Consider the following 22,742-nt stretch of genomic DNA (forward strand, 5'->3'; position numbering starts at 1 on the left):
ATGACCTCAAAGATGGAAAGCCCACACTAGAATGGTGAATGGGACAATAAAAGGAACCTTGAATCCCCATGACCACAGAGATGCCATACCAGCAGTGGACTACTTACCTTCAGACTTCTGTCTTGTTTAAGGCCCTGTTATTTTGGACTTTTCATTATATGCAACCAAATCTAATCCTAACTGATAAACATGCCTACTTCCTACTGAAATTAACTTATTATACCAAGTCCTTCAAGTCGAACCTCTACTTCCTGTCAAAATCAATATAAAACAGTAGCCAAACTGATTGTAGCCAATCCCGATGAGTGTGCATGGTACCACTGCTCAATGCTTAGAAGGGTAGGAAACAGACTGATGCACGTCATGGGCGGAGATATTCTGGGACTGATGGGTTTCCTCCAAAATCCTAACCTAGTAGGCAGCTAGCTTCACCTAAGCCAGTGGTTCTTCACCACCATCGCTTGGAACCACCTGGAGAGGTTTCAACCCTCCCACTGCCTGGGCCCATTCGCTGGAGATTCTGATTTAACTGGTCTGGAGTGCAGCCTGGGCACTGGGTTTTTTACAAGTAGCTCAGGTGATTCTAATGTCTGGCCAGGGTTGAGAACCACTGACCTAAACTTCAACTTGTCCTGGTCCACATTAATTCAGATCCAACTACGTTACCAGACTCTCTTCCCAAGAGAAACGTCTACACAGTGTCATGTTAGCTCACAATTGAGCTCACTGTGTTTTTTTCCCACCCAGGTAAAGCCACGGCTTTTTATTCCCTTTCATGTAGGGTACCATTGTCTAAAGGTCTTCATAACTGTGTGCCACGCAGTGGGCTAGAGGCTTTGCATATAGTAGTCTTCACAACAGCAGTGTGAGAGAGGCATTGTGCCCTCTCCACAGATGGGAAACAGCCTGCGAGAGTAAGCCTAAGCCTGGGTCACCACGGTCCCCAAGGAATGGTCTTCTGCTCTCACCTCCCAGTGCACGCCCTCCCAACACCCCAGAAAGTTGAATTGCTTTATGGAAGCAGGATATGTGAAAGCTTAACATATGTGGATTCCAGGTCCTTCTCCGCTGCCTTCTCCCATGGCCCTGGAGACAATAATTCAGAGGGGACTTGAAAAGACTGTGGTAAGAGAGAAGCCAGCCATGGCTGACAGGAGAGGCTAAGAAATCTGTCTTCATCCAGGTCTGTGAGCTTGGCTCTGATGCTTAATTCTCCCATCTCAAGTTGTGCGGGTGAAGAAACCACAGCCCAGAGACTGTGACTCCCCCAGGGTCACAGGACTAGAAAGTGGCAGAGCTGGAATCCAAGTCCAGAGTTTCTTCCTGACCCTGTGCCACTGCCAGTGAGTAACTTCAATCTGGTTTCAGGCTTTCCTGGTTAAACTTGGTGATTGATTGGAGGAACCCCTAGTTTCCCAACTTGTCTTTGACCTAGCTCTTTGGCTTGTATGTCCTCATCTGAACAACATTTTCCCGCCAATACTGCCCAATTGTTTTCCCAACAGTGCAAAATATAATAGCTACTCTCTGGGCAAACCAGCCCCATCTCTTTGTCTTTGATCTCCTTAAGCTGCCAAGTCCCCCACCAGCTTGTGTGAACACCTCAAGAGCAAGATCCAGGCCTACATGCCCCAGCTCCTGGCAGAGTGCTTGGCACATGATAGGCACACAATACTTCCTAGTTGGCTGTTTGGAGAAATGGCTTGCACAACACTTCTTTCTACTAAGAAAGTGAAACTCTGGGCTCATTCGCCAGCAAGCTGCGTGACCCTGGCCGTTCACTTAACCTCCCCATGCCTGGTGTTCTCATCTGAAGATTGCGTTGGTCGTTGTGATGTTTCTCTCCTGGGTGTGCTCTTACACCGCACGAAACAGCAGTGCCCTCTAGTGGAGGAAATGGTTAGTGGCTCTGTATGTCTTGCCATGATTTTTAGCTTAAAGAGTCATAAACCACGTTCATAAATGAGTCACCCATAAAAGCAGGTGACATCAAACCTAACACCAGGCTTCAGAAATAGCCCTAAGAAATCTGTGTGGAAAATGTGTTTTTACAGGATTCTCTACCAGCAATCACAAATACACACCAATGCTCATCACTGTCAACTCCTCTTTACAAACCTTTCACAATCACATCATGAAACACCTGAAAAGCTTCTTCAAGATTCAGGAAGAACTTGATGTATATAACAGATGGGATGTAGGCTTTGAAACTCAACAGTTCTGTGCGGGAATCGCAGCCCCATCCATGGATGTTCTTGGAAAAATTATCCTCTCTCTCATTTTCCTCAACTATAAAACCAGTTTGGTAACACCTCTCCCTTAGGTGATTATGAATATTAAACGAGATAATTTCTGGGTTGTTGCCAGGATGCAGTAAGGGGCTTCTGGGTCAGTGCCCAGCACACATGGGGAGCATATACATTGTTCATTTTGTTTTTGTTAATATCTCCATCTTCTCTTAGTGAAGCCAAAATCAAAGAAAGAATGTGCCTGGAGGTTTAAGGCATCAGGGACACACCAGCGGATTGATGTTTTCAGTTGAAGCAAATATGTGTGTATGTGTGGAGGGAAGGCCACCTTCCGCAGGCCACCTCTGAGCAAGGCGTGGACCAGCCTTCTCTGCTGTGCAACTAGCGGTTGTGCAGTAAAGGTTCTGGTTCAGGGAGGGTGGGAGAGCCGTGGGGGCAGATGGGGAACCGGGAAGGATGTTATTTGCAATGGTTCAAGCAGGAGACATGGGCCCAGTAGCAACGGAAGCTGAGAGGAGGGGACAGACCAGGGACTTCTTCAGAAAGTAAAATAATGGGGTCCTGATGATTATTTGGATCTCGAGTGTGACAGACTGAGGCACCCATGATGCCTCACAGGTCTGGGGCTTCGGTGACTGGGTAGGTGGGGACCTCCCATGGAGTAGGTGGACTCAGGAAGGGAAGAAGACGGAGTGGGAAGATGCTGAGTTCCCTTTTGAAACATGTTGACTTAGGTGCCAAAGGACTTGTAGGTGGCGGTGTCCACCAGGCATCTCAACTTGCACCTGAATTTGGGATGCAAGGGAGAGGAAGCAAGGGCCTGTGGTCACTGCAGAAAATGAGATGGCCAGTGTAGGGGGTGAGCCTCGTGTGCAGAGGAAACAGTCACCAAACTGCTTTCTTTTCTGGAGAGGATTCTACAAAAGACATTCCCGAGGACAGCTGGGCAGAAGCCTGGACTCAAGAGTCCTAAGAGAGCATCTAGTCTAGACCTCATTTTGTAGATGTGGGGCTGACATGCCCCACAGGCCTTCTCCAGGATCCCAAGGCTAGTGCCACCAGGACCAGCCGCAGGCCTCCCAGGGCACCCCTTTCTCCACACTGGGGGTCTCCCTCTCTACTTCCTCCCTTGGTTCTCCCTCCCCTTGGCTGGGACGGGCTAGGCTGAGGAAAGCTGTAGGAATGGCCAAATGTGAAAAGAGGATAAGGAACAGGAGTGGTGGCAGTGATGGGACAAGGAGAGAGCAAGGCTCACATGGGGCCTGAGCACATGCCTCCAGCAAGTTAGTGAGGAACAACAAGCTAACAGAGAAGACCCTTACAGAAACTGCCGCCTTTTGCTGGAGAGTCGCTCAACTTTCAAATGCATTGTTCTCAGAGAAAGGGTTTACGCTGGTGCTCTTCAAACTTATTTTGCTAGCATTCTCTCAAAACACTTACTGTTAGTACCCAATTGAGCAAAACATCACAGATATATTACATATTTTTATACACATGATTAAACTGCAATCTCTCTCTCTCTGTTTTTTTCGTGAGGAAGATTGGGCCTGAGCTAACATCTGTGCCAATCTTCCTCAATTTTGTCTGGGGGATGCTGCCATCACTTGACAAGTCGTGTATGTCTGCGCCGGGATCCGAACCTGCGAACTCCGGGCCACTGAAGCAGAGCACATGAACTTAACCACTACACCCATAGGCCGGTCCTTAAACAGGAATCTCTTAATCACATGGATGGATTTTTCTTTAATTGGTTCATGTATCCTAGAGTGAAGCAAGGTTCAGCATCAATATTCTGACTTTTCACTTTTAGAGTTGTAAATATTGAGAAACCTTGTTCAGATAAATAAGTTAATGAGACTGAAAAGAATGTCGCTTAATATTTGGACTTCTTCTAAAGTACAGGTCAAAAGTGCTCTATCATTGGAAATGATTTTGCACAGTCTATATGAGCTAAGAGCTGGATTAGGCTCTGCTCCAAAGTTGTTGAAGGCAAAGAACTGGAAACCACTAAACTTGCAAAAGGAGTTTTTACCCAGTCTTTTGCTTCCGCAACACCTACACCAATATTTCAAATTGTCCCTTTGTTTGGCCTCCCCACAGCTTTTTACATACCAGGGCAACACACCTTGGTAAGGAGGGGAAAGGGTGATTATGAAAGAGGGCTCCCCTGCCAGTTCTGGTAGAGCAATACAGAAGCTGAAGATCTAGAAACCAACTTCATATCATCGTTTATATACACCTTGGAAAATTCTCTAAATTTTGCACCTCTGAGAAAGGGGCAGAACTAGTGAGGTGGGTTAGGCCTTCACCTGGGGTGAATGGAAATTTAAGGAAGCACCAAAAAAGTTCAATGATCATGATAAATAATATTTGAACATGATAGTTCAAAAAATCAAAATTAATGTAAAAAACATCAATGATGAACAAAAGTCAAAATTTAAAATAAAGACAAGATCCCAGGACAGGTGTACCCCAGGTTGAAGTCCACAGGTCTCAGTGTCCCAAATGCATTCGTGGCTGATGAAAGATGGGTAACGATTCTCTTGCCCATACTGCCACCTGCTGCCGGAAGCGGGCAATGCTCGCTGCCTGCCCCAGGTGAGCCAAGCAGCGCCTCTCCACCAGCCCCCACACTCACAGTGCAGGGGCGTGGTGCCCTCTTGCGGGTAGCCACCCACTCCCAAAACTTTGAAAAACCCCTGGCCACCAGCGTCCTGCTAGAGAGCTAAGTGGGGTAAAAAGAGCCAAGACTCAGAGTTGCAAGACCTAGACTTGAGTCTCAGCTTTGCCTCTTGAACAAATTGCATCACCCTACTGAGCCTGTTTCTGCACCTATGCTGGATCTCATTATGTCTTCCCATAATTGTTGAACTGTATGAGATGCTTTCTGTGACAATGCCGAGCAGACTATCTGGTATCAAGTATGTATGCAGTTCATTGTAAGCTACCTCCCCCAGCCCACCCCACCACCATGGATCAAATCAAACTATCACCAATTTATTACTGAAGGCGAGCCCGACACACTAAAAGGCCACCAGGAAGAGAAGGTACTGCATGTCCTGACAGTGGAGAAAACCATGGCTGATGAGATAAAGAAGGCTTCCCTTGGGAGGTGGCCTAGAGCTCAGCCGGCGTGGTTGGATGGACCAGGTCACACCAGGAGCTGGCCAATAGCCTCTGGAAATCACTAGGCCACTTTTCTGATTTTTTTTTTTTAAGATTTTATTTTTTTCCTTTTTCTCCCCAAAGCCCCCCGGTACATAGCTGTATACTCTTCATTGTGGGTCCTTCTAGTTATGGCATGTGGGACGCTGCCTCAGCGTGGTTTGATGAGCGATGCAATGTCCACGCCCAGGATTCAAACCAACGAAACTGGGCCGCCTGCAGCGGAGCGCGGGAACCCAACCACTCGGCCACGGGGCCAGCCCCTGATGTTTTATTTCAGGAGAGTTCCATCACAGTGGTGGTGGGATTGCTGAGGCCCTTGGAATCAGCCCTGGTTAAATCCTGGCTCTGCTACTTATCCTGTGTGATTAAAGGAAGTCATTTAACTTCCCTGAGCCTCGACTTCCTTTTCTACTAGGGGATAATAGCACATCTTGTCCTGGATGGATAAGATTAAATAAGGCAACGTGAATAAACTTCCTGCAATATAGTGGGCTCAGTAAGTGGTAGCTGTTACTGCTAGCAGGGAGCTTTCTGCGAGGAGCAAGAAGGAGGGGGACATGCCAGTTAGTCACTGTTGGCAACTGTCACACTTGGCTCCTAGACCAGTCCCCAGAGTGTGCTGGGAAAGATGGGGTGCAAATCTCTTTGGGGGCAGCCTGTGCTCTCACTCCCCAGCCCAACCCCGCCCCCAGCAGGACTCAGCATGTCAGTGCATCACAAAATGGATTCACAACAGGAGGGAGCAGGGGGTGGGAATGTCCCCCCTCACCTGGAAGGGATACTGGATTCCAACACATGGAAGCGGAGTCTACAAAAGGAAGCCTGGAAATCTGCATAAGGGCTGTAATTTAGATGATACTGTATCAGTGTTTATTTCCCGACTTTGATAACAGGGCTGTGCTTAAGTAAGAAACTGCCCTTGCTTTCAGTAAACACATACTAAGTATATAGGGATAAGGGGGCATCATGTCTGCAACGTACTGTCAAATAGTTCGGAAAAAATAAAAGGATAAAGCAAATATGGGAAAATGTTAATGTTTGGGAAATCTGGATGGAGGGTATGCAGGAATTCTTCCAGCTTTTCTATGAGTAGGAAATTATATGAAAAGAAAAGGTTATAAAAAGAAAACAGGCAGCAGCAGTACGGGGTTCTCTGTCTCCCCCTCCTGCTCTTTTCCTGCTCCCTCTCCTCAGGCTTCCTCTCCGTCCTCCTAGGGAGAAGCCATACGTGGTGTGAAAGGCGTGTGTCCCGCCCGCCTTCCTTCCCCAGCTCGGTCCCCGCCTCCTGCCACACGCCCTCCCCCTGGGCTTTCTGGCCGCCCGCCTCCTGGAAACCTCCCGCGCCGCGGGCCGGCGCAGACCGAAGGCATTCTCCGCGAGGCAGCACCGACTTTATTTGCAAAAGGAGGGGTGCCCGGCAAGCGGGGGCGGGGCGGGAAGGTCCCCGCGGCCCCTTTGCCGGCCCCCCACGACCCCGCCCCTCCTTCGGCCTCCCCACCCCCTTGCTCCCTCCCACCATCACCCTCCCACCCCCTCCTCCACCCCCCCACCCCCCTCCTCCACCCCCCACCCCACCCCACCCTACCCCACCCCGCCGCCGTCCCCCGCCGCCCGCTACACGATGGCGAACTGGCAGATGTAGGGCAGCTTGTCGCGGCAGCGCTTGTCGAACCACTTGCCGTTGGCCGCGCCCGACAGGGCGGCGCAGTTCTCGACCTTGCCGCCGTCCGGCTGCGCAGTGATCTCGGTCTCCCAGTTCTTGTAGGCGATGTGGCCGCCGGTCATGTCCACCCAGGCGCCCTCGGCCGCCATGTCGTTGAGGCCCAGCCAGATCTCGGCCTCGGCGCCCACGGCCTGGCGCAGGTACTCGTACAGGGCGTCGTTCTCCACGCCCGTCTGTGGGGTGCCCAGCGTGCCCCCGCGCGAGATGCAGTCCTCGCTCGCCTCGTGGAAGGTCTTCGCCTGGGTGAAGGCCAGAAAGCACTTCATGTGCACCTTGGTGCCCTTCAGGCAGACTGGGAGGGGGAGAAATGGCCGTCATCGAAGGTCTCCGGTTCCCGAGGCAAAGTGACAACCACCAGGGGCCGGCCCGCGCCATCCTCCATCCCGTCCCCATCCATCCCACCCGTCCTGGACGGCCCCCGGACCCAGGCAAGAGGGCCGTGCTGTGGTGGACGCTGATGCAGAGCCCACATCCCCATTCAAGACGTCCTGGTGCTCCGGCCGCTGGGAGCGAGGTCAGCGCTCAGCTGCAGACACCCTCTAGCTCAAGGCCACACCCCTTCCCAGGAGGCCACCTCCAGTGCCGGAGGGATGTGGGAGTGTAAAGGCTGGTCATCTCTGCCCAAGGCAGGACAATTCTCAAGGGCCCTTTCAGCTTCGGGGTTCCCTGCTGTGGCAGAGGCTGGCATCTGGTCTGTACTGCTGCCCAGTTCCCCCTCTGATGGGCTGCTTCCTTCCCTTACCTGCACGGGTGGGATCCAAGGACTCCCCCTAATAAATAAACCCCATCTCAGAGTGAGCTTCCCAGGGAGCCCAGCCAGAGCCACCTGCTGTGGTCTTCCCTCCGTAAGATCAAGCAGCTTGCAGGGCCGGGGCCATGCACACCCAGAGCCTAGACCACACTCCAGGTACCCAGGAGCCCAAGTCCCTGCCAGGAAGCCCAGGCAAGCTCCCAGCACCTGCCAGGCGCCTCTTCCATGGTCAGTGCTCCTGAGAGCTGGTTGGGGCCGGGGCTGAGAGCTGAGACTGCAAGACCCTCAGACAGAAGAGGTGGCACAGGCTGTGGGCCAGGGGCCGGCTCCTTCAGGCATGGAATTCCAACGCCTCCAAGAATTCTAAATCTGAGTCTGGCCTCAAAGGTTGTGATGAAGGTATATATTTGGTCAAGTTAGGAGGATAGAATGTGTTTTTACTTAGCAGCTTCTTCTTTAGCTTGGTTTATATCTTAAATATTTAGACAGATGGGGGCGTGTGTCCCCATTTGTCCTCTTGCTGCAGACCTTGCAAATGTTAGGGGTGGGTGTGCACTTCGCCTCCCATCCGCTCACTCACCTGCTCACTCAGTTACTTCCCCTCCACTCACTCAACAAACGTCTCATGTCCCCGTGGACGTCTGACATTCGGGAACTCTAAACTTGGGGCCTGAAGCTCTACGAGGTGTCTTTACGCACAGACTCTGTGCCAAGTCAGGCGGCCCTACCCCACGCTGTCCTGCGGCTTATCCAAGCCGGCCTTCATTGCCCTTCCCAGCCTGGCCCCACACTGCCTTTCCCTCCTGCCGGGGACACTGACTTGCTGCTTGGACCCCCTTTGGGGATGAAGGACCCCAGCTGCTGAGAGAGCTGCAGGAACCAGCCCTTAGCTCTCGGCCCCCTTTGCAGATGGCTGTGATGGATGACAGCCACCTCGCCCAAGGCAGGCCGCTTCCCAGAGCAGCCTGCACCCAGGGACTGGCCAGGGATCCCTCCTGCCCCAACTCGGGACAGCTCTAAAGGGTCCTCCATCATCAGGGCTCCCTCTGCAGTGGCCTGAGGCTCTCGTTGAAACCACAGTGCAGCTCAGTTTCTCCCTCTGTCCACTCCTGCTTCCGCCTGTCCCCTCCCTTCCTCAGGTGCCAATCCTAAGGGTACTCCCTAATAAACCTCCTGCAGCTGAACTCCAGCTCAGGGCTGCTTTCTGGGAGCCCTACCTGCAACACCCCCTCCCACACAGTTAGTCCTCAATAAATGTTAGTCCTAGTACCTTATCGTCGTCACTAACATCTTGTTGCTCCCATCTGTTTACGATCCTGTTGATCCATGCTAGCCCTCTTCCATGCCTGGGCTCCTGCCATGCTCTCTGCATCTCCCTACACGAGCGTTAAGGGCTCCAGTGAATACACCGATTCCGTGAAGGTATGGAGGCTCCAGGAGAGCAGGGCCCTGGCTGGGTCACCTCTGCCTCCTTTAGCCTGGCAGAGCCACGCTGGGTGGGCACCTCACGTGCATTCACTGACTTGGGGAAGGAAGGGGCAGATGGCAGGAGGGGAGGGTTGCTCCCCTAAGCTCTCATTCTCTCAGCTCTTTGGCTAGGTCGACAGAGCTCAGGAGTGCTTTGGGTGGGGTGATTGACAAGGGGGTTTGCGGGTTGTTGGAGTAAAGGAGAAGACGATGAGAGGGGGAAGCTCCCCAAGGAGGCCAGGAGACGTGGAGGGGGTTGTCTGGACCTCCATATGCCATGGAGTTTTGCAGGGAGGTCCCCATCACATCACCCCACCTGAGGGGGCAAGTGGCATCTGGGTTACATGGACTTTGTGCAAGAACAAAGCTTAGACGTGAGAGAGACCTTAGAACTTGCCCTGCAAATCTATTCCCACCCCTTCTGCTTTATTGAGGAAACTGAGGCTGAAGTGGCACTGTGCTCTTTTTAAACATCCCCTCTGTGGCAGACAGTGTTGGTTGACCCAAACAACACCCTTCTCCCTTCTCCCTTGTCTGTCTCCACTACGGAGGCTGGAAAAGCTTCACTCTTGCCTTGAAGCTACAGGTTTTGGTCAACAGGATGGAAGTCAAAGACTCTTCCTTTCCTTCTTGCCTGGAATGCGCTCATGATGCCTGGGGTTAGGGAAGCCATCTTGGAACCATGAGGCGAAGCTTCTAAACAAAAGCAGCTACCTACTTCCAGACTCACTTTTTGCTTAAGCCACTGTTAGGTTTTCTATTACTTGAAGCCAGAACATCCCTGGTAGATACTTCTTTTCTAGAGCCCCCTTCCCCTACCTCCCATGTTAAACAAATTGTCCAAAGTCATGTTTTTGTCCTTCCTTTGACAAAGATTTCCTGAGTGTTGATATGTGACAGGCACTAGGCCGGGCAGTGTGACGGGAGAGACAGAGGTAATCAAAGGAAACACAGCCTCTGTGTTCCTGGGGCTTATAGCCTAGTAGGGGAGGCAGACACAAATCAGCGAATGAATCTGACATTACAAACTGCAATACATGCAATGAAGGAGAGAACATCATTCTATGAGAGCCTGGTGAGACGAGGGATTAGAGAGTCACAAGAAGGTGAAGCTAGAGGCATTAATTAGGTGGATCTTGAGGAGCCCAATTCAGGGCGCTAGAACAGCATGTGCAAAGGCCCTCTGGTGGGAGGGACAGAGTGCGGCACTTTAGAGGGACAGAAGGACGGCCCGTGTGAATGCTGAAAGAAAAGATCTGAGTTGGAAGCTGAATGTGAAAACTACCTAATAGGAAGTGTCCCGGAGGTTTCTGAGGAAGCAAATGGGAAGGGGAGGGCCGAGGCCCAGGAGATGGATGCACCTTGGTCAGAGAAGCCACAGGTGAGAGGGTGGCTGTGGGCACAGGGAGGGCTGTAGATTTCCTAAGAGGCCGAGGTGATTCCCAGATGATCACTTGAAAGACAGCAGACCAGAGCTAAGAGCAGAGTCTGCCCCTCTCGGTTGTTGGTAAGACACTCAGCTTCTCAGGGGAAAATGGCGGTGGGCTTATAGGAATAGGCCGACGCTTGGGTTTCTGTGAAGGATGAATTAATGTACAGAAAGTACTTAGAACAGGGCCAGGCATGCAGCAAGCTCATGTTTCCTGTTCTCGTTGGTCTATATTCTCTACTGAAGAGGTAGAGGAGTCAGAGATGGGTGGAAAGTGGAGATGATATGAAGGAACATGGTGGACAGGGAGAGAAAGGATTGCCCAGGAGGGCTGGCCAGGCAGCGCTGGGCAGGTGGCAGCGACCTGACTGTGCCCCAGCTCCGCAGCTGCTGACACACAGGGAGTGAAGCCAACGTGCCCCCAGGGCTGTGGGGGCCACCTGAGTGGAGAGTCTCCTGGGAGCTCATTAGGGTGGGCCACTGCCTCCCCCACTGAGCACTTGGGGGGCCATGCTTCCAGGGGGCAGTAGTGGAGTCTGTGGGAAAGCCTTTTGTCCTTTTGGCATAGTCCCACTTCCACACACATCAGGGGATCTCCCCTAGAGGAAGCAGGCTGAGGAGGGGACTCCCTGACCGGGTGCCCCTGGCCTTCAGGGCTGGCCTAACAGAGCCAGCTGGGGCCCCGGGGCTGGCTGGAGGCACAGGCACGCTGCTGGCTGCCGGCCTGAGCCCTTCTCTCTGGTGTGCCCCTGCCCAGAGAGGCTGCCTCCGCACTCACCCGTCTGCAGGGCCTGCTGCTCCTTCAGCAGGGCCACCTCCTGGGCCAGGCTGTCCAGCTGGCTCTTGAGCTCCTCAAACATCTTTGGGGTCACGACATCTAGGATGAGTCAGAAGGAAGTGGAGACCATCACAGACATGTGAGGAAGGGATTGGGGCAGGGCAGGGACTGGGCAGACTGGCCCCGGAGACCTCCCAGGTTCACCTGCCCAAGCTGGAGGAACAGGCCTAGGACCAGCAGGGCAGGCGCTCCAGCCTGGGGCCGAGGCCGGCAGCACAGGTCCGCGTGTGCCTGGGCTCTGAGGCTGCATGGAAGTGAGTGACCCGGAGCAAGTTGCTCAGCCTCTCTGAATTCAGTTTCCTCATCTGTAAGGGGGCAATATCCCCACCTCGAGGACTCTGGAGAAGACTAGAGACTAAGAGAAATAAAGCATGTGGCCAGAGCTTGGCTCATGATCGACCCTGTGACCTGGGTAATGTGTGTGTTCTATGCCACCACTGCTTCACAGACAGGAAACTGAGGCCAGACTGAAGCAACTCGCCTAAGATGGCAGAGCCAGCAGTTGGCAGGGCTGGCCCGAACCCACGTCCGCCTGGCTGCAGGCTTGCTCTTCCCTCTCTCCGTGACAGCACACAGATTCCCAACGTGAGCATCCGGAGCAGGAAGGCCCTGTCGGGAGCCGCTTATGCAGAGTCTGCAGGGGCAGGTGGAAGTGTCTTTCTCCATGTGTGTGTAAGCCGAGGGCCTGTGGGTGGATCCCAGGCTTTCTGAAATCCCAGGGGTTTCAGGAAAGGCTGTGCTCAGCTTGAGCAGAGGGTGGAGAAGCACTTCCAGGGGCCATTTGGCCGGGCTTGCATGAAGTCCACGGTCATGAGGGGTGAGGTCAGAGCCTTTGTCCACCCATAAGATGCCTTTGCAGGGAAATCACAGGGATCGCAAACACAGGCAAGAAACATACTTGTATGTACGGAAATTGGTGACGTAACTTATCAAATATGAGGAAAAAATGCGAGATGAGCAAGACAAAAAAGGAAGGATTTGGGCTGGCAAACTAGCCTGACTGGGTTATGCGTGCCTCACACTGGGCCTCTGCCTCAGCCAGTTCACAGCAGGTCTGTACCCCATCACATGATGCACCAGCACAGGGTGCCATGTCAGGTTGTGCAAGTTGGGTACTGCACAAGGGCACTCAACTGAGAGGACAAGTGGGGGCCCATTTCTAGCCCCTGAGCCTCGCCCTGGATATGCTGTCTGACCAGACCAGAGAAAGGTGTGCCTTTCTTTAATTTGTCAGCTCAGAGGGGGAACCTTTTATAATCTGCACCAAGGTGCCTGTGTGTGCAAGGGGCCCTCCAGGGACTGGCCAAGGAGCAAGGCGCTAGCAGTAGTCCACCCCAGGAAGGTGTGGGAGTAGGGGCATCTCCACAGCTCTGGGTGAGCAGTCAGGAGGCCCTTGTGCTGCCCTCTATCTCTGAGCCTCAGAGCCTGATGCAAGTTATTGGAGTGGATGCCCTCCAGGTCTCCCAGTCCGTTTCTAAGGGCCCAGGACCCCCTGTGTGACCCCCCCTGCCCCCAAGCTCCTCTGCCAGGCATGGCCCTGAGGGCCCTGGAGCTCCAGCTGCCGGAGCCCTCCCTGCACGCCTCACCTCTGGCTGACCCCCGCACAGCCACTCAGGCCACACCCCACCCCATGAGCAGATGAGTTCCCAGAAGCACCCTGGGCTCTCCCCCCTCCCCCGACCCTGGGGGCTGGGGTCGGGGCTCAGCACATGCTGTCCTTTCCTCTGTTAGCTGGTCTCACCACCTTGTGACATGCCCTCACCCTGGCACCAAGGGGTCTCCTGGGTCAAGGCCCTCCTCTGGACTCCCTCCCTGACTTCGGTGCACGGGCCGACAACTAGATTCTCCCTGTGATCCTCAATCCTGGCAGCTCCAAGGAATCGCTGGAGACTTAAGGAAAAGGCGGATGCTGGGGCCCACACCCCAAGCCAGCGTTTCCCGGGCTGGGCCCCGGGCACCTGGGTTTTAGTGTATTCCAGAGTAAAACCACTGTGGCTCTCATGTCGATTTGCATCTTAGGAGCAGGGACAGTGACCCTCTGCTAGGGTGCTCGGCACACCCATCGGCCCCATGTGGAGAAAGAGCTCCACAAGCATCTGTTGTATATGTGGCAAGAGGTGGCAGGAAGAAAGACCCAGGCGAGTCGAAACACTGAGGTGGGTTTCAGTGAGAGGCTGGGGCGGAACAGGACGCTCCCATTGCTGTCGGCTGTGCTGTGGGCCTTGGGGATCCTGGACCTCCAGGGGCAGCTCCATGAAGCCCACTTGGGGCCAGGGTCTGAATGACAGCTGCAGAGGACCAAGGCATCGTGTGGTCTGACCTTCTCCTTTTTGACATCATCAAATACATGATTTACATGATGAAATAGATAAATACTAAATCTTTGGTAATTGAGAAATTAGCAACTATTTTCCACATTCAAAAATTCTATTATTTGAGGGGCCGGCCCGGTGGCGCAGCGGTTAAGTTCGCACGTTCCGCTTCTCGGCGGCCCGGGGTTCGCTGGTTCGGATCCCGGGTGCGGACATGGCACTGCTTGGCAGCCATGCTGTGGTAGGCGTCCCACGTATAAACTAGAGGAAGATGGGCACGGATGTTAGCTCAGAGCCAGGCTTCCTCAGCAAAAAGAGGAGGACTGGCAGTAGTTAGCTGAGGGCTAATCTTCCTCCAAAAAAAAAAAAAAAAATTCTATTATTTGCCTTTAGAAAGAACATCCCTTGGTGGCAATTTTAGCTAATGCTCATGGACACAACCATGCATGGTATTGTCTTCTCCTTTTAATGAACATTTTCTGGAAGATAATATATGCATATAATAATAAAAAACAGTTCAAAAAGTTAAAATCTCCTTCCCAATTGAGACTGCCCTCAGCTCCTCAGTTTCTCTTCCCAGAGGTAATTACTGTTACTAACTCTTGTGGATCCTTCCAGCAAAATTCTATGCAGATACAGGTAAATACATATTTTTATATAAATCCCTTTTTCAAAACATGTCGGCACAGTATCCATTCTGTTTTGAACTTTTGTTTACTTTATAAACTGAACGTTGGAGATTATTTTCCATCAGCACCCAGATCTGCCCTCTTTTGTCGCAGCCCCGTCAGTCTCCATGGTCCTGATGTGCCTTTCTGTACATCACTAGTCCATGGCCAATGGGCAGCTGTCCATTGACAGAGGAGGCTCAGAGAGGGGCCTGAGGGTGGCCCACACCCCTCACTCTGCCTTTTTTGTGCTCTTGGCACTAGCCGCCTGGTTCTTGGCCTAAATCTGCACTCTCATCCCCTGGAACTCTCTCTCCTGGCCTCTGAGCCCTGGGGGGTTGACAGTTCGGGTCATTGCCATGGCATTTTGCTAATGTTGTCTCAACACAGCCTGGGGTGACGTCACTGCAGGCAGGGCTCCAAGGGCAGGCCTTGCTGCAGCCAAGACAACCCAAGGACACCCCACACCCCAGAGGTGACAGAGTGGGAGCAAAGCTACTTCCAGAGTCCAGTTTGGGTTTGAAAATTTTTATTTCCTCAAGGCTGTGATACACTATAGAACTGAGAATTAACTTGTTCCAATTTTTTCCCTGTATATCAAGTATATCCTATGTGCCAGGCACTGGGCTGTGCACTTTATATGTTTTGTCTCATTAAATTCTCACAATATGCCTCTGAGAAAATGTCACTATTCCCATTCTACAGTTGAGAAACCCAAAGTTCAGAGATGACAAGGCAAAGCCCGTCGGCTCTCCCTGATGAGAGTTGAGCATCTCCAGACTGCCAAGCCAAAGGTTTGATTTCTTTAAAATATTGGGGGAGGGGGTAGCGGATGTCAGTTTAGATGATCTGGAAGGTTCTTTCTGATTCTGAGAATCAGTGATCCTTATAGTTCTGACAACTGCCCCTGCTACTGGAGAATTCCCTCAGGCCCCAGGGGGCACTTCACTAAAGTTCCCGGGACTCATCAAGAAGGAAAATGAAGGGACAGAGCATGAGGAACAGCGAAGGAGAGGGCCATCAGCTCCCTGGAAGATGGGGAGGGGCCCCGCCCCCTCCTGCTTACCTTTCTTGGCATTTGCAGCCTTCTTGACCTTGGGGTTTGGCTCCTCAGTGGTGACCTGAGTCAGGAGGGAGAAGAGGCAGAGGAGCAGGTAGGCCCCCCAGAGCTCCATGCTGCCGCACCGCCGGGGCTGCTGCTGCCTGCAGTGGCCTGGATGGGAGAGCAGTGGCAGCTGCCGCCCAGGCTGCACGTCTTAAGGCAGTGGCCACGAGGACCTCTGTCCAGGAAACCCTCCCAGACTTGGCTGCAGGCATGCCAAAAAAAAAGCCTGCAAAAGGAGGAAGGCCCAGGAGCTGCAGAGCCTCGCCTCCCGAGGAACACCCACCCAGATGCTGGCCCTGCCTTCTAAAACAGAGTCATTATTTTCTAGGATTCTGAGAAATACAGGAGAGCCATCATAACTCGCATCTGTTGACATGCCCTGCCCTCGCATTAGCTCATGGAGGCCTCACACGAGCAACATGGGGGAAGTACTGTCATTTCCCCATTTTACAGGTGAGGAAACTGAGGCTCAGTGAGGTTAAGGGACTTGCCCAAGCTACCCAACCCTTACAAGCAGTGCCAGTATTTGAACCCAAGTGGGGTGACTCCAGAACGGTTACACTACAATGCCTCTTTACAGAGTGATCTTGGGCTAACTGCCTAATTGTTGAGAATGTTATGATTATTTTGTGGTTCTGTCTCTATGCACTTGATGCATCTTTGGTTAAAAATGCAAAGGAATCCTCTCCTTTCTTCACTTCCATTTCTCAGCCATCTTATCCTGAAGCAGAGGTGACCATGGTGGGAAAGGGGGAGGCCATGGTGCCCCAGAGCAGTGTCAAAGATGGTGTGGGGTGTCGGGGCTCAGCAGGGTGGAGGGGTCATCCCCAGGGGAGTGGAGGCCCTGGAAGGAGTGCTGAAGCCCAAGCGAGGAGAGGAGGGGATCTGCATGGGAGAGAGGGTGGCAGCAGACCTGAGAGGTTAGTTACATACGGGGGCATCCATCGAATAAGCAAATCTATTAAAGACAATGGGAGCCAGGTTTCTCATCGTTGGAGAAGGGAGGCACAGAGCGAGAACGAATCCTATGGCAGAGGATTAAAATTGGGGCCATCAATGTGCAATTTTGGACTTCAACATATAAAGATGAATCCATAAATTTAGACAGGAATGTGCACATCTGTTCCCCAGCTGTCACTGGGAGGGCCTGGGAGCAGCAACCCTTGCAAAGCCTCCAACATTCCTAGCATCCAAGCACGGGCTTCTAAATAGAGCTTTCCATTAAAAGGAGCCAGAGCACCTTGGAGAAATGGCTGATTTCAGGGCTGGGGCAGGGAAAGTAGAAAATGAGCCTGGAACAAGTTGTTTTGCCAGAAAGCAAGGAATTGGTTAAAGAATGATGGGGACATGTCAGCAGGACACACAGCCAGCTTGAAGGAGCTTCCAAGGGCCATCAGGGACAGTTTGAGCATCAAAATGGTGATGGTAACCATAAAATAGGAAACCACGAGCGCACAGAGATATAAATAAATGAGTGAAAACACCGAAAGTCTGATGAGGAATGGGATATTTTCATAGTCTTAAACTATGTGCCCACAAAACAGTTATTAAAATTACAAGGAGAAAAAGAGTGACGTCCGAGTGGAGAAGCTGGGCAGACATCACGTCAGTCAAGTGACCAACAGCATCAATAGTAGGACAAGGGAAAGCCTGCGGCCTCTGAGCACCTGAGGGGCTGAGGTGAGAACGGCATCGCCCCCGTGAGATTCCTGCCAAAGAAGCATCACACAAACCCACACCGAGGGGCCTTCCACAAAATGACAGCCCACGTCTGAGGAATGTTTCAGACTGAAGGGGATTGAAGACACATAACAAAAAATGCAACGTGTGATTCTGGACTGCCCCTTCCGCTCTCAAGGACGCTATTGGAGCAACTGGAGAAAGCTGATGAGGAGCGCGGCAGTGACATATCTGGTTACTGTCCGGATCTGGATGGTGTGCTGCAAGTACGCAGGGGCGTGGCCTTGTCTGCAGGAAACAGGCACTGAACCATGAGGTGGTGGTGGGGCATCAGGTGGACCACTTACAAATGCTTCAGGGGACGAACGTGCTTTATGCTGTAGTTGCAAATTTTCTGTGAGTTTGAGATTGTTCAAAAAGAAAATGCAGTACTATGTGATTCAGGCTTCCAGGGGCCCGCCTTGCCCCATCTGAGTTGGGGAGGGATCTGTCTGCAGCCTAGCTGGCCTGGCCCATAGCACTGTGGTCACACCAAGGGCAGGAGCCCTGGACAGGCAGCGAGCACTGGCAGGGCCCTTTAATGATGCTGGGCTCCATCTCTCACATTCACAGAGCAGGAGAGGGTTTTATATCACAGCTGGGCCCTCAGTGAGACAGCTGGGGCGGAAGATTACACGGCCTAACAGGGTTAGGGGCCTGCTTCCTGGAACTCTGGGTGGGTAGCACGTGGCAAGAGAAAATTACTATTCTTTTTTCTCTCTCTAACTCCTTGGTGTTCCAGGTTTTCTCATCTTGGCTCTTTGGCAGTAAGGAAAGGGAAGAAGTTTGTTTCCCAGCATGAGGCGCCAGAGGCCCCACATTTTCCAGGATGGGCCTGATTGTTGAGGCCCTGCCCGAGATCTGTTGGGGAGGAAGTCCCAGAAAAGCTCTGCTGTGCCGATTCAGGAAACTGGGACCCCCTAGGCGGCTGCTCCGTGTCTCGTCACACAGGAGCCACACAGCCGTACTGTGTCAGGACCCCCTGGAAACGTTAGCACCCCATCAGTCCCTCATTCACTCCACAATGTGGTTGGGCCTATGTGAGGCTCTGGGGGCTCAATGTGAGGGGCACTGTGCCATTGGGGCTGTGGTGGGCTCTTACAGGGCACCCAACGCAGCAGGGCAGGGCAAGGAAGGAAGGCAGCCCTGACCTGAGGAGGGAACACAGAGGGGTTGGCCGGGGAGTTTTGGGGGGGAGGAGGGGGAAGGAGGGTGGACAGTGCTCCAGGCCAACAGCACATTCTAGATCCTGTGAGGAAGAAATAAAGCTGGAGATGTAGAACAGGCCAGATCTGAAAGGGCTGTTCCAGCCTGTTAAAAGACTTGACACAAGCCTGGAGGCAGTGGAGGCCAACAAAGAACAAGCTGGGGAGGGCAGTGATCAGACCACTCTTGGGAGAGAGCATTTGGGCTGCTAAGTGGCGGGTGGGGGGTCCCAGAGATGTAACAGGGAATCTTTAAGCATCTGTCCAACATCAGCCCCCAAGCAAGATGGGACCACACTTCACTGGGGGAATGCGACTCTTTCCTACTTGACCTGGCAAGTGAACTCTCCACACTTCAGGAAAGCTTGCTTAGAGCACTTTCCATTGAGCAGTGAGCAGTGTCTTCAGCTTTTTCACCTTGCAGGTTTTCAAGAGCCTGTGTGTGTGCATGCGGGCGTGCATGACACAGAGCTCCTCTACAAGCACCTAGGTGTCACCTAGGCTGTTAAAATGACTGATGTGAAATCACAGGAGGGGAGGTGCCTTGGTTTGGGGCCTCCCCAGGTTTAGGCTTGGCATGTCTCCCAAGGAAGGCCTACCCAGCGCGACACACCAGCAGCCCAGAGGGAAGACAAGTTCATCACACACCGTAAATTTGGACTCGTCACCAGTGCCTGGAGCACCCTCAGAATGTTTTAAAAGGAGGTCTTGTCTTGTGAATATCATGTTGCCCTGCATCATATTTGTGTTAAAAGTGCTATTTCATTAAATGTAAATATTTAAAATATATCACCATTTTTCATAACCTTGTTTTGGCATTTCATTTTTTAATTGCTTCAGTGGGCCTCAAAAAATGCAAGTGGCCCACTGTCTCTCAACCTCTGAGTTACAAAGCAGGGTGGAAGAGGCTGTCTGGTATAACCACCCCTCGATGGGGGGGTGTCCCTTTCCATTGAGTCTGTCAGACGCCTCCATGTGCTTGCTTAAACCCCTCCTGGGACGAGCAGCTCATTACTCTGCAAAGCAGCTGGTCCCATCATTAGACACTCAGCTTGCTATAAAGTCCCCCACGGTGAGGCAGGCAGGCCTCCGAAACATCACCCAGTGGTCCCTGGTGCCAGCCTCTGGAGCAATCGTCTAAGAGGCAGGCAAATATTTGAACTTGGCCATCGTGTCCTTCTTTGACTGTCTCTTCTCCATGTTCCTTTCCCCTTTTCCTCCCAACTGGCTTCTATGATACAGTTCTAGGACTTTTTTAACCTTCCAGAAAATCATCTTTGGACAGAAGTCTGCTTGTTACTGTCCTTGTTGTGGCTTAGCTCCCAGAACAAAACATGTTCTCAAGGGGCTTGCCTGTGGGCAGGGGCCTTTGTCTCCTGTGGTCAGACTGGACACTCTACAAGCATCTGGACAAGCTACAGATGCACAGGCTCTTTGTAGCAACCATGCCTCATTTGTTGCCAGTGTTGAGCCTATGGCCATTAAATACCCAGGTCCCCTTGTGCACCCCCAGCTCTCCCTGGCCAGGCGAGAACTGCCACCGTGGCCACCTGCAATGGACTCACCGACAGCCCTGGTGGAGTCTATGGATCTCATCTTCCCAGCAGGAAAGATCTCCTGCTGGCACTGTCCACAGGGCCTTGACCAGCCGGTACGGCAGCAAGCGTGGTAGTTTCAGCCAGGAGAACACTGGATTAACGTTCATGAGTGATCCACTTTCAAGGAAACATCCCTGCACTAACACACTACCCTCAGGCCTTTTTTTTTTGTCACATTGATTTGTAACAGTGTATAAATTTCAGGTGTGGGATCATTATATTTCGCCTTGGTATAGACTGCACGTGTTCCCCACCAAAAGTCTAGTTGCCATCTGTCACTGTACACGTATGTCCCTTAACCCTTCACCTTCTCCACACCCACCCTTCCTCTCTGGTAACCACCAATCTGTTCTCTGTATCTATGTGTGTTTATCTTCCACATGAGTGAGATCATATGGTATTTGTCTTTCTCATCTGACTCATTTCACTTAGCATAATATCCTCAAGGTCATGAATGGATAAAGTGTGGTATATACACATATATATACAAAGGGCCATCTTTTCATACCAATTTCCCTGCAGAAAGAATGATCTTGATAATAAAGCCTAGAGGCAGAAAAAATCAGGAGACAGCTCTAAAAGGCACATTTCAGTTTTCAAGCGTTTTTTTTTTTTTTCTTTTTCCTCCAAAGCTGGGAAGTCTGAGTTACATAAAACCAGCTCTGGCCACCCCACCCAGGTCAGCTCAAACAATGGGAAAACTTCTGGCCCAACACGGACCCATCCCCACCCGCTATCCTCGCCCTGCACAGATGTTTCCTTTCAGCTCCACTGGCCCTATGTCAACAGAAACGTGGCCTGCCTATGGAGACAGAGAACTCTGCACACTGTCCTCAAAGGTAAGAGCATCCACAGTGCACCGAGGATATTGCAAGGGCAGTCTCCGCTGTTAGTCAAAACCAAAGACAAGGGTCTGCAACCTTGGCTTCGGTGGCCCTCATTACAACAGCAATTTGCTCCTTTTCAAACCTTGTTGGCCTGGAGCTCTGCCATTCATTCCACAAGTATTGCCTCTCTCCCGTGTGCCTGGGCCTGGGGCACACAGTACTGGGGGAGGCAATACACCACTTGGCCAAGTTCTTGGATCTTGTGGGGCCCAAATTTCTTGTTGTTTTGTTCCTAAAGGTCACCAGTGTCCTAGTCGAAAGAGAACTGGGGGCTGCCCCCTTGGCCAAGTGGTTAAGTTCGTACATTCCGCTTTGGTGGCCCAGGATTTTGCTGGTTCGGATCCTGGGCGCAGACATAGCACTGTTCGTCAGGCCATGCTGAGGCGGCGTCCCACATACCACAACTAGAAGGACCCACAACTTAAAAAAAAAAATACACAACTATGTACTGGGGGGCTTTGGGGAGAAAAAGGAAAAATAAAATCTTTAAAAAAAAAAGAAAGAAAGAGAACTGGGAGAACTGGGTTCCAAATCTGGTTCAGACAACTGATTTTGTGTCCTTCGGGGCAAGTTATTCAAGACCCAGATTCATCTTCCATAAAATGGGGCAATAATCTCTACTCTACCTAAACAATGGGATTCTTGCAAGGAGCACACAGAGATCCCATGTGTGAGGCAGCTGGGCAATCTGCGAAGGTATGGGGAGGAGGAGGACTGGTCTGAGAAGCCACACGGCCCTCAGGGCTCGCTGGCCTCTGTCCACCCCCTTTATTCCTTCCACTCCAGGGGCAAGACAGTAAATTACCTGATTTGTAAATGTGGGAAGAATAAACTGGGCATGCTCAGCCCAGTTTTGCACTTACCTGATGTCTTCAGCTATATCTCACACAAGAGAAAATCTGATTAGCTCTATAGGATGCTCAGGAGATTTCAATCCACCTTACTGACACTCTCTGCCACCCCTCCCCCATATAGCTTTAGAATTTGAGAAAAACTCAGCTGTGCACTTAGAGATCCTGAAGTTTCCAAATTATCACACTAGCCCTATACAACCTCACCAGTTTTGCTGGCTTTTCTTTTCCCTCCATAGAGTCCCTCTATGTGCACCAAGTGTGACCCTTAGCCCGTGTCCAGAATCTGCAAATGCCCCCCTGGGGAAGAAAATGGCTGGTAACAGACTGCTCACTCCTTAAGATCTCTTCCTTCTCTGGAATTTTTCAAAGAACTAGCTTTTGGTTTCATTAGTTTTCTCTATGGATTTCCTGTTTTCAATTTCATTGCTTTCTTTATTCTTCTGCTTACTTTGGATTTAATTTGCTCTTCTTTTTCTAGTTTCCTAAGGTGGAGGCTTAGATAATTGATTTTGGATCTTTCTTCTTTTCCAATATATGCCTTCAATGCTGTAAACTTCCTTCTAAGCACTGCTTTTTGTACATTCCACAAATTTTGGTAAGTTGTGTTTTCATCTTAATTTAGTTCAAAATAGTTTTTCATTTCACTTGAGATTTCTTTGACCCATGTGTTATTTAGAAATGTGTTGTCTGAAGTATTTTGAGACTTTCCAGCTATCTTTCTGGAACTGATTTCTAGTTTAATTTCATTGCGGTCTGAGAGCAGACCACT

At 51.6% G+C, this 22,742-nt stretch overlaps 1 protein-coding gene across 1 annotated transcript; it reads right to left on the reverse strand.

Moving 5' to 3' along the window:
* Positions 1-7,002: 7,002 nt before the first annotated feature.
* CLEC3B (C-type lectin domain family 3 member B) lies at positions 7,003-15,916 on the reverse strand. The gene is made up of 3 exons (XM_008531306.2): positions 15,672-15,916; positions 11,566-11,664; positions 7,003-7,432 (listed from the first exon to the last, which is right to left on the reverse strand). The coding sequence occupies exons 1-3, from the start codon at positions 15,778-15,780 to the stop codon at positions 7,032-7,034; spliced, it is 609 nt and encodes a 202-aa protein (XP_008529528.2). The 5' UTR covers positions 15,781-15,916; the 3' UTR covers positions 7,003-7,031.
* Positions 15,917-22,742: the final 6,826 nt, after the last annotated feature.

Source organism: Equus przewalskii, chromosome 15, assembly GCF_037783145.1.
Source record: "Equus przewalskii isolate Varuska chromosome 15, EquPr2, whole genome shotgun sequence".
Taxonomy (NCBI): Eukaryota; Metazoa; Chordata; class Mammalia; order Perissodactyla; family Equidae; genus Equus; species Equus przewalskii.

Excerpts from the sequence above, each read along its gene's own strand:
- CLEC3B (XM_008531306.2), bottom strand. The coding sequence starts at position 15,780 with ATGGAGCTCTGGGGGGCCTACCTGCTCCTCTGCCTCTTCTCCCTCCTG. Across the intron at positions 11,665-15,671 it reads GGCTGCAAATGCCAAGAAAG|ATGTCGTGACCCCAAAGATG; the intron begins GTAAGCAGGAGG and ends GACTCATCCTAG. Across the intron at positions 7,433-11,565 it reads GCAGCAGGCCCTGCAGACGG|TCTGCCTGAAGGGCACCAAG; the intron begins GTGAGTGCGGAG and ends TCCCCCTCCCAG.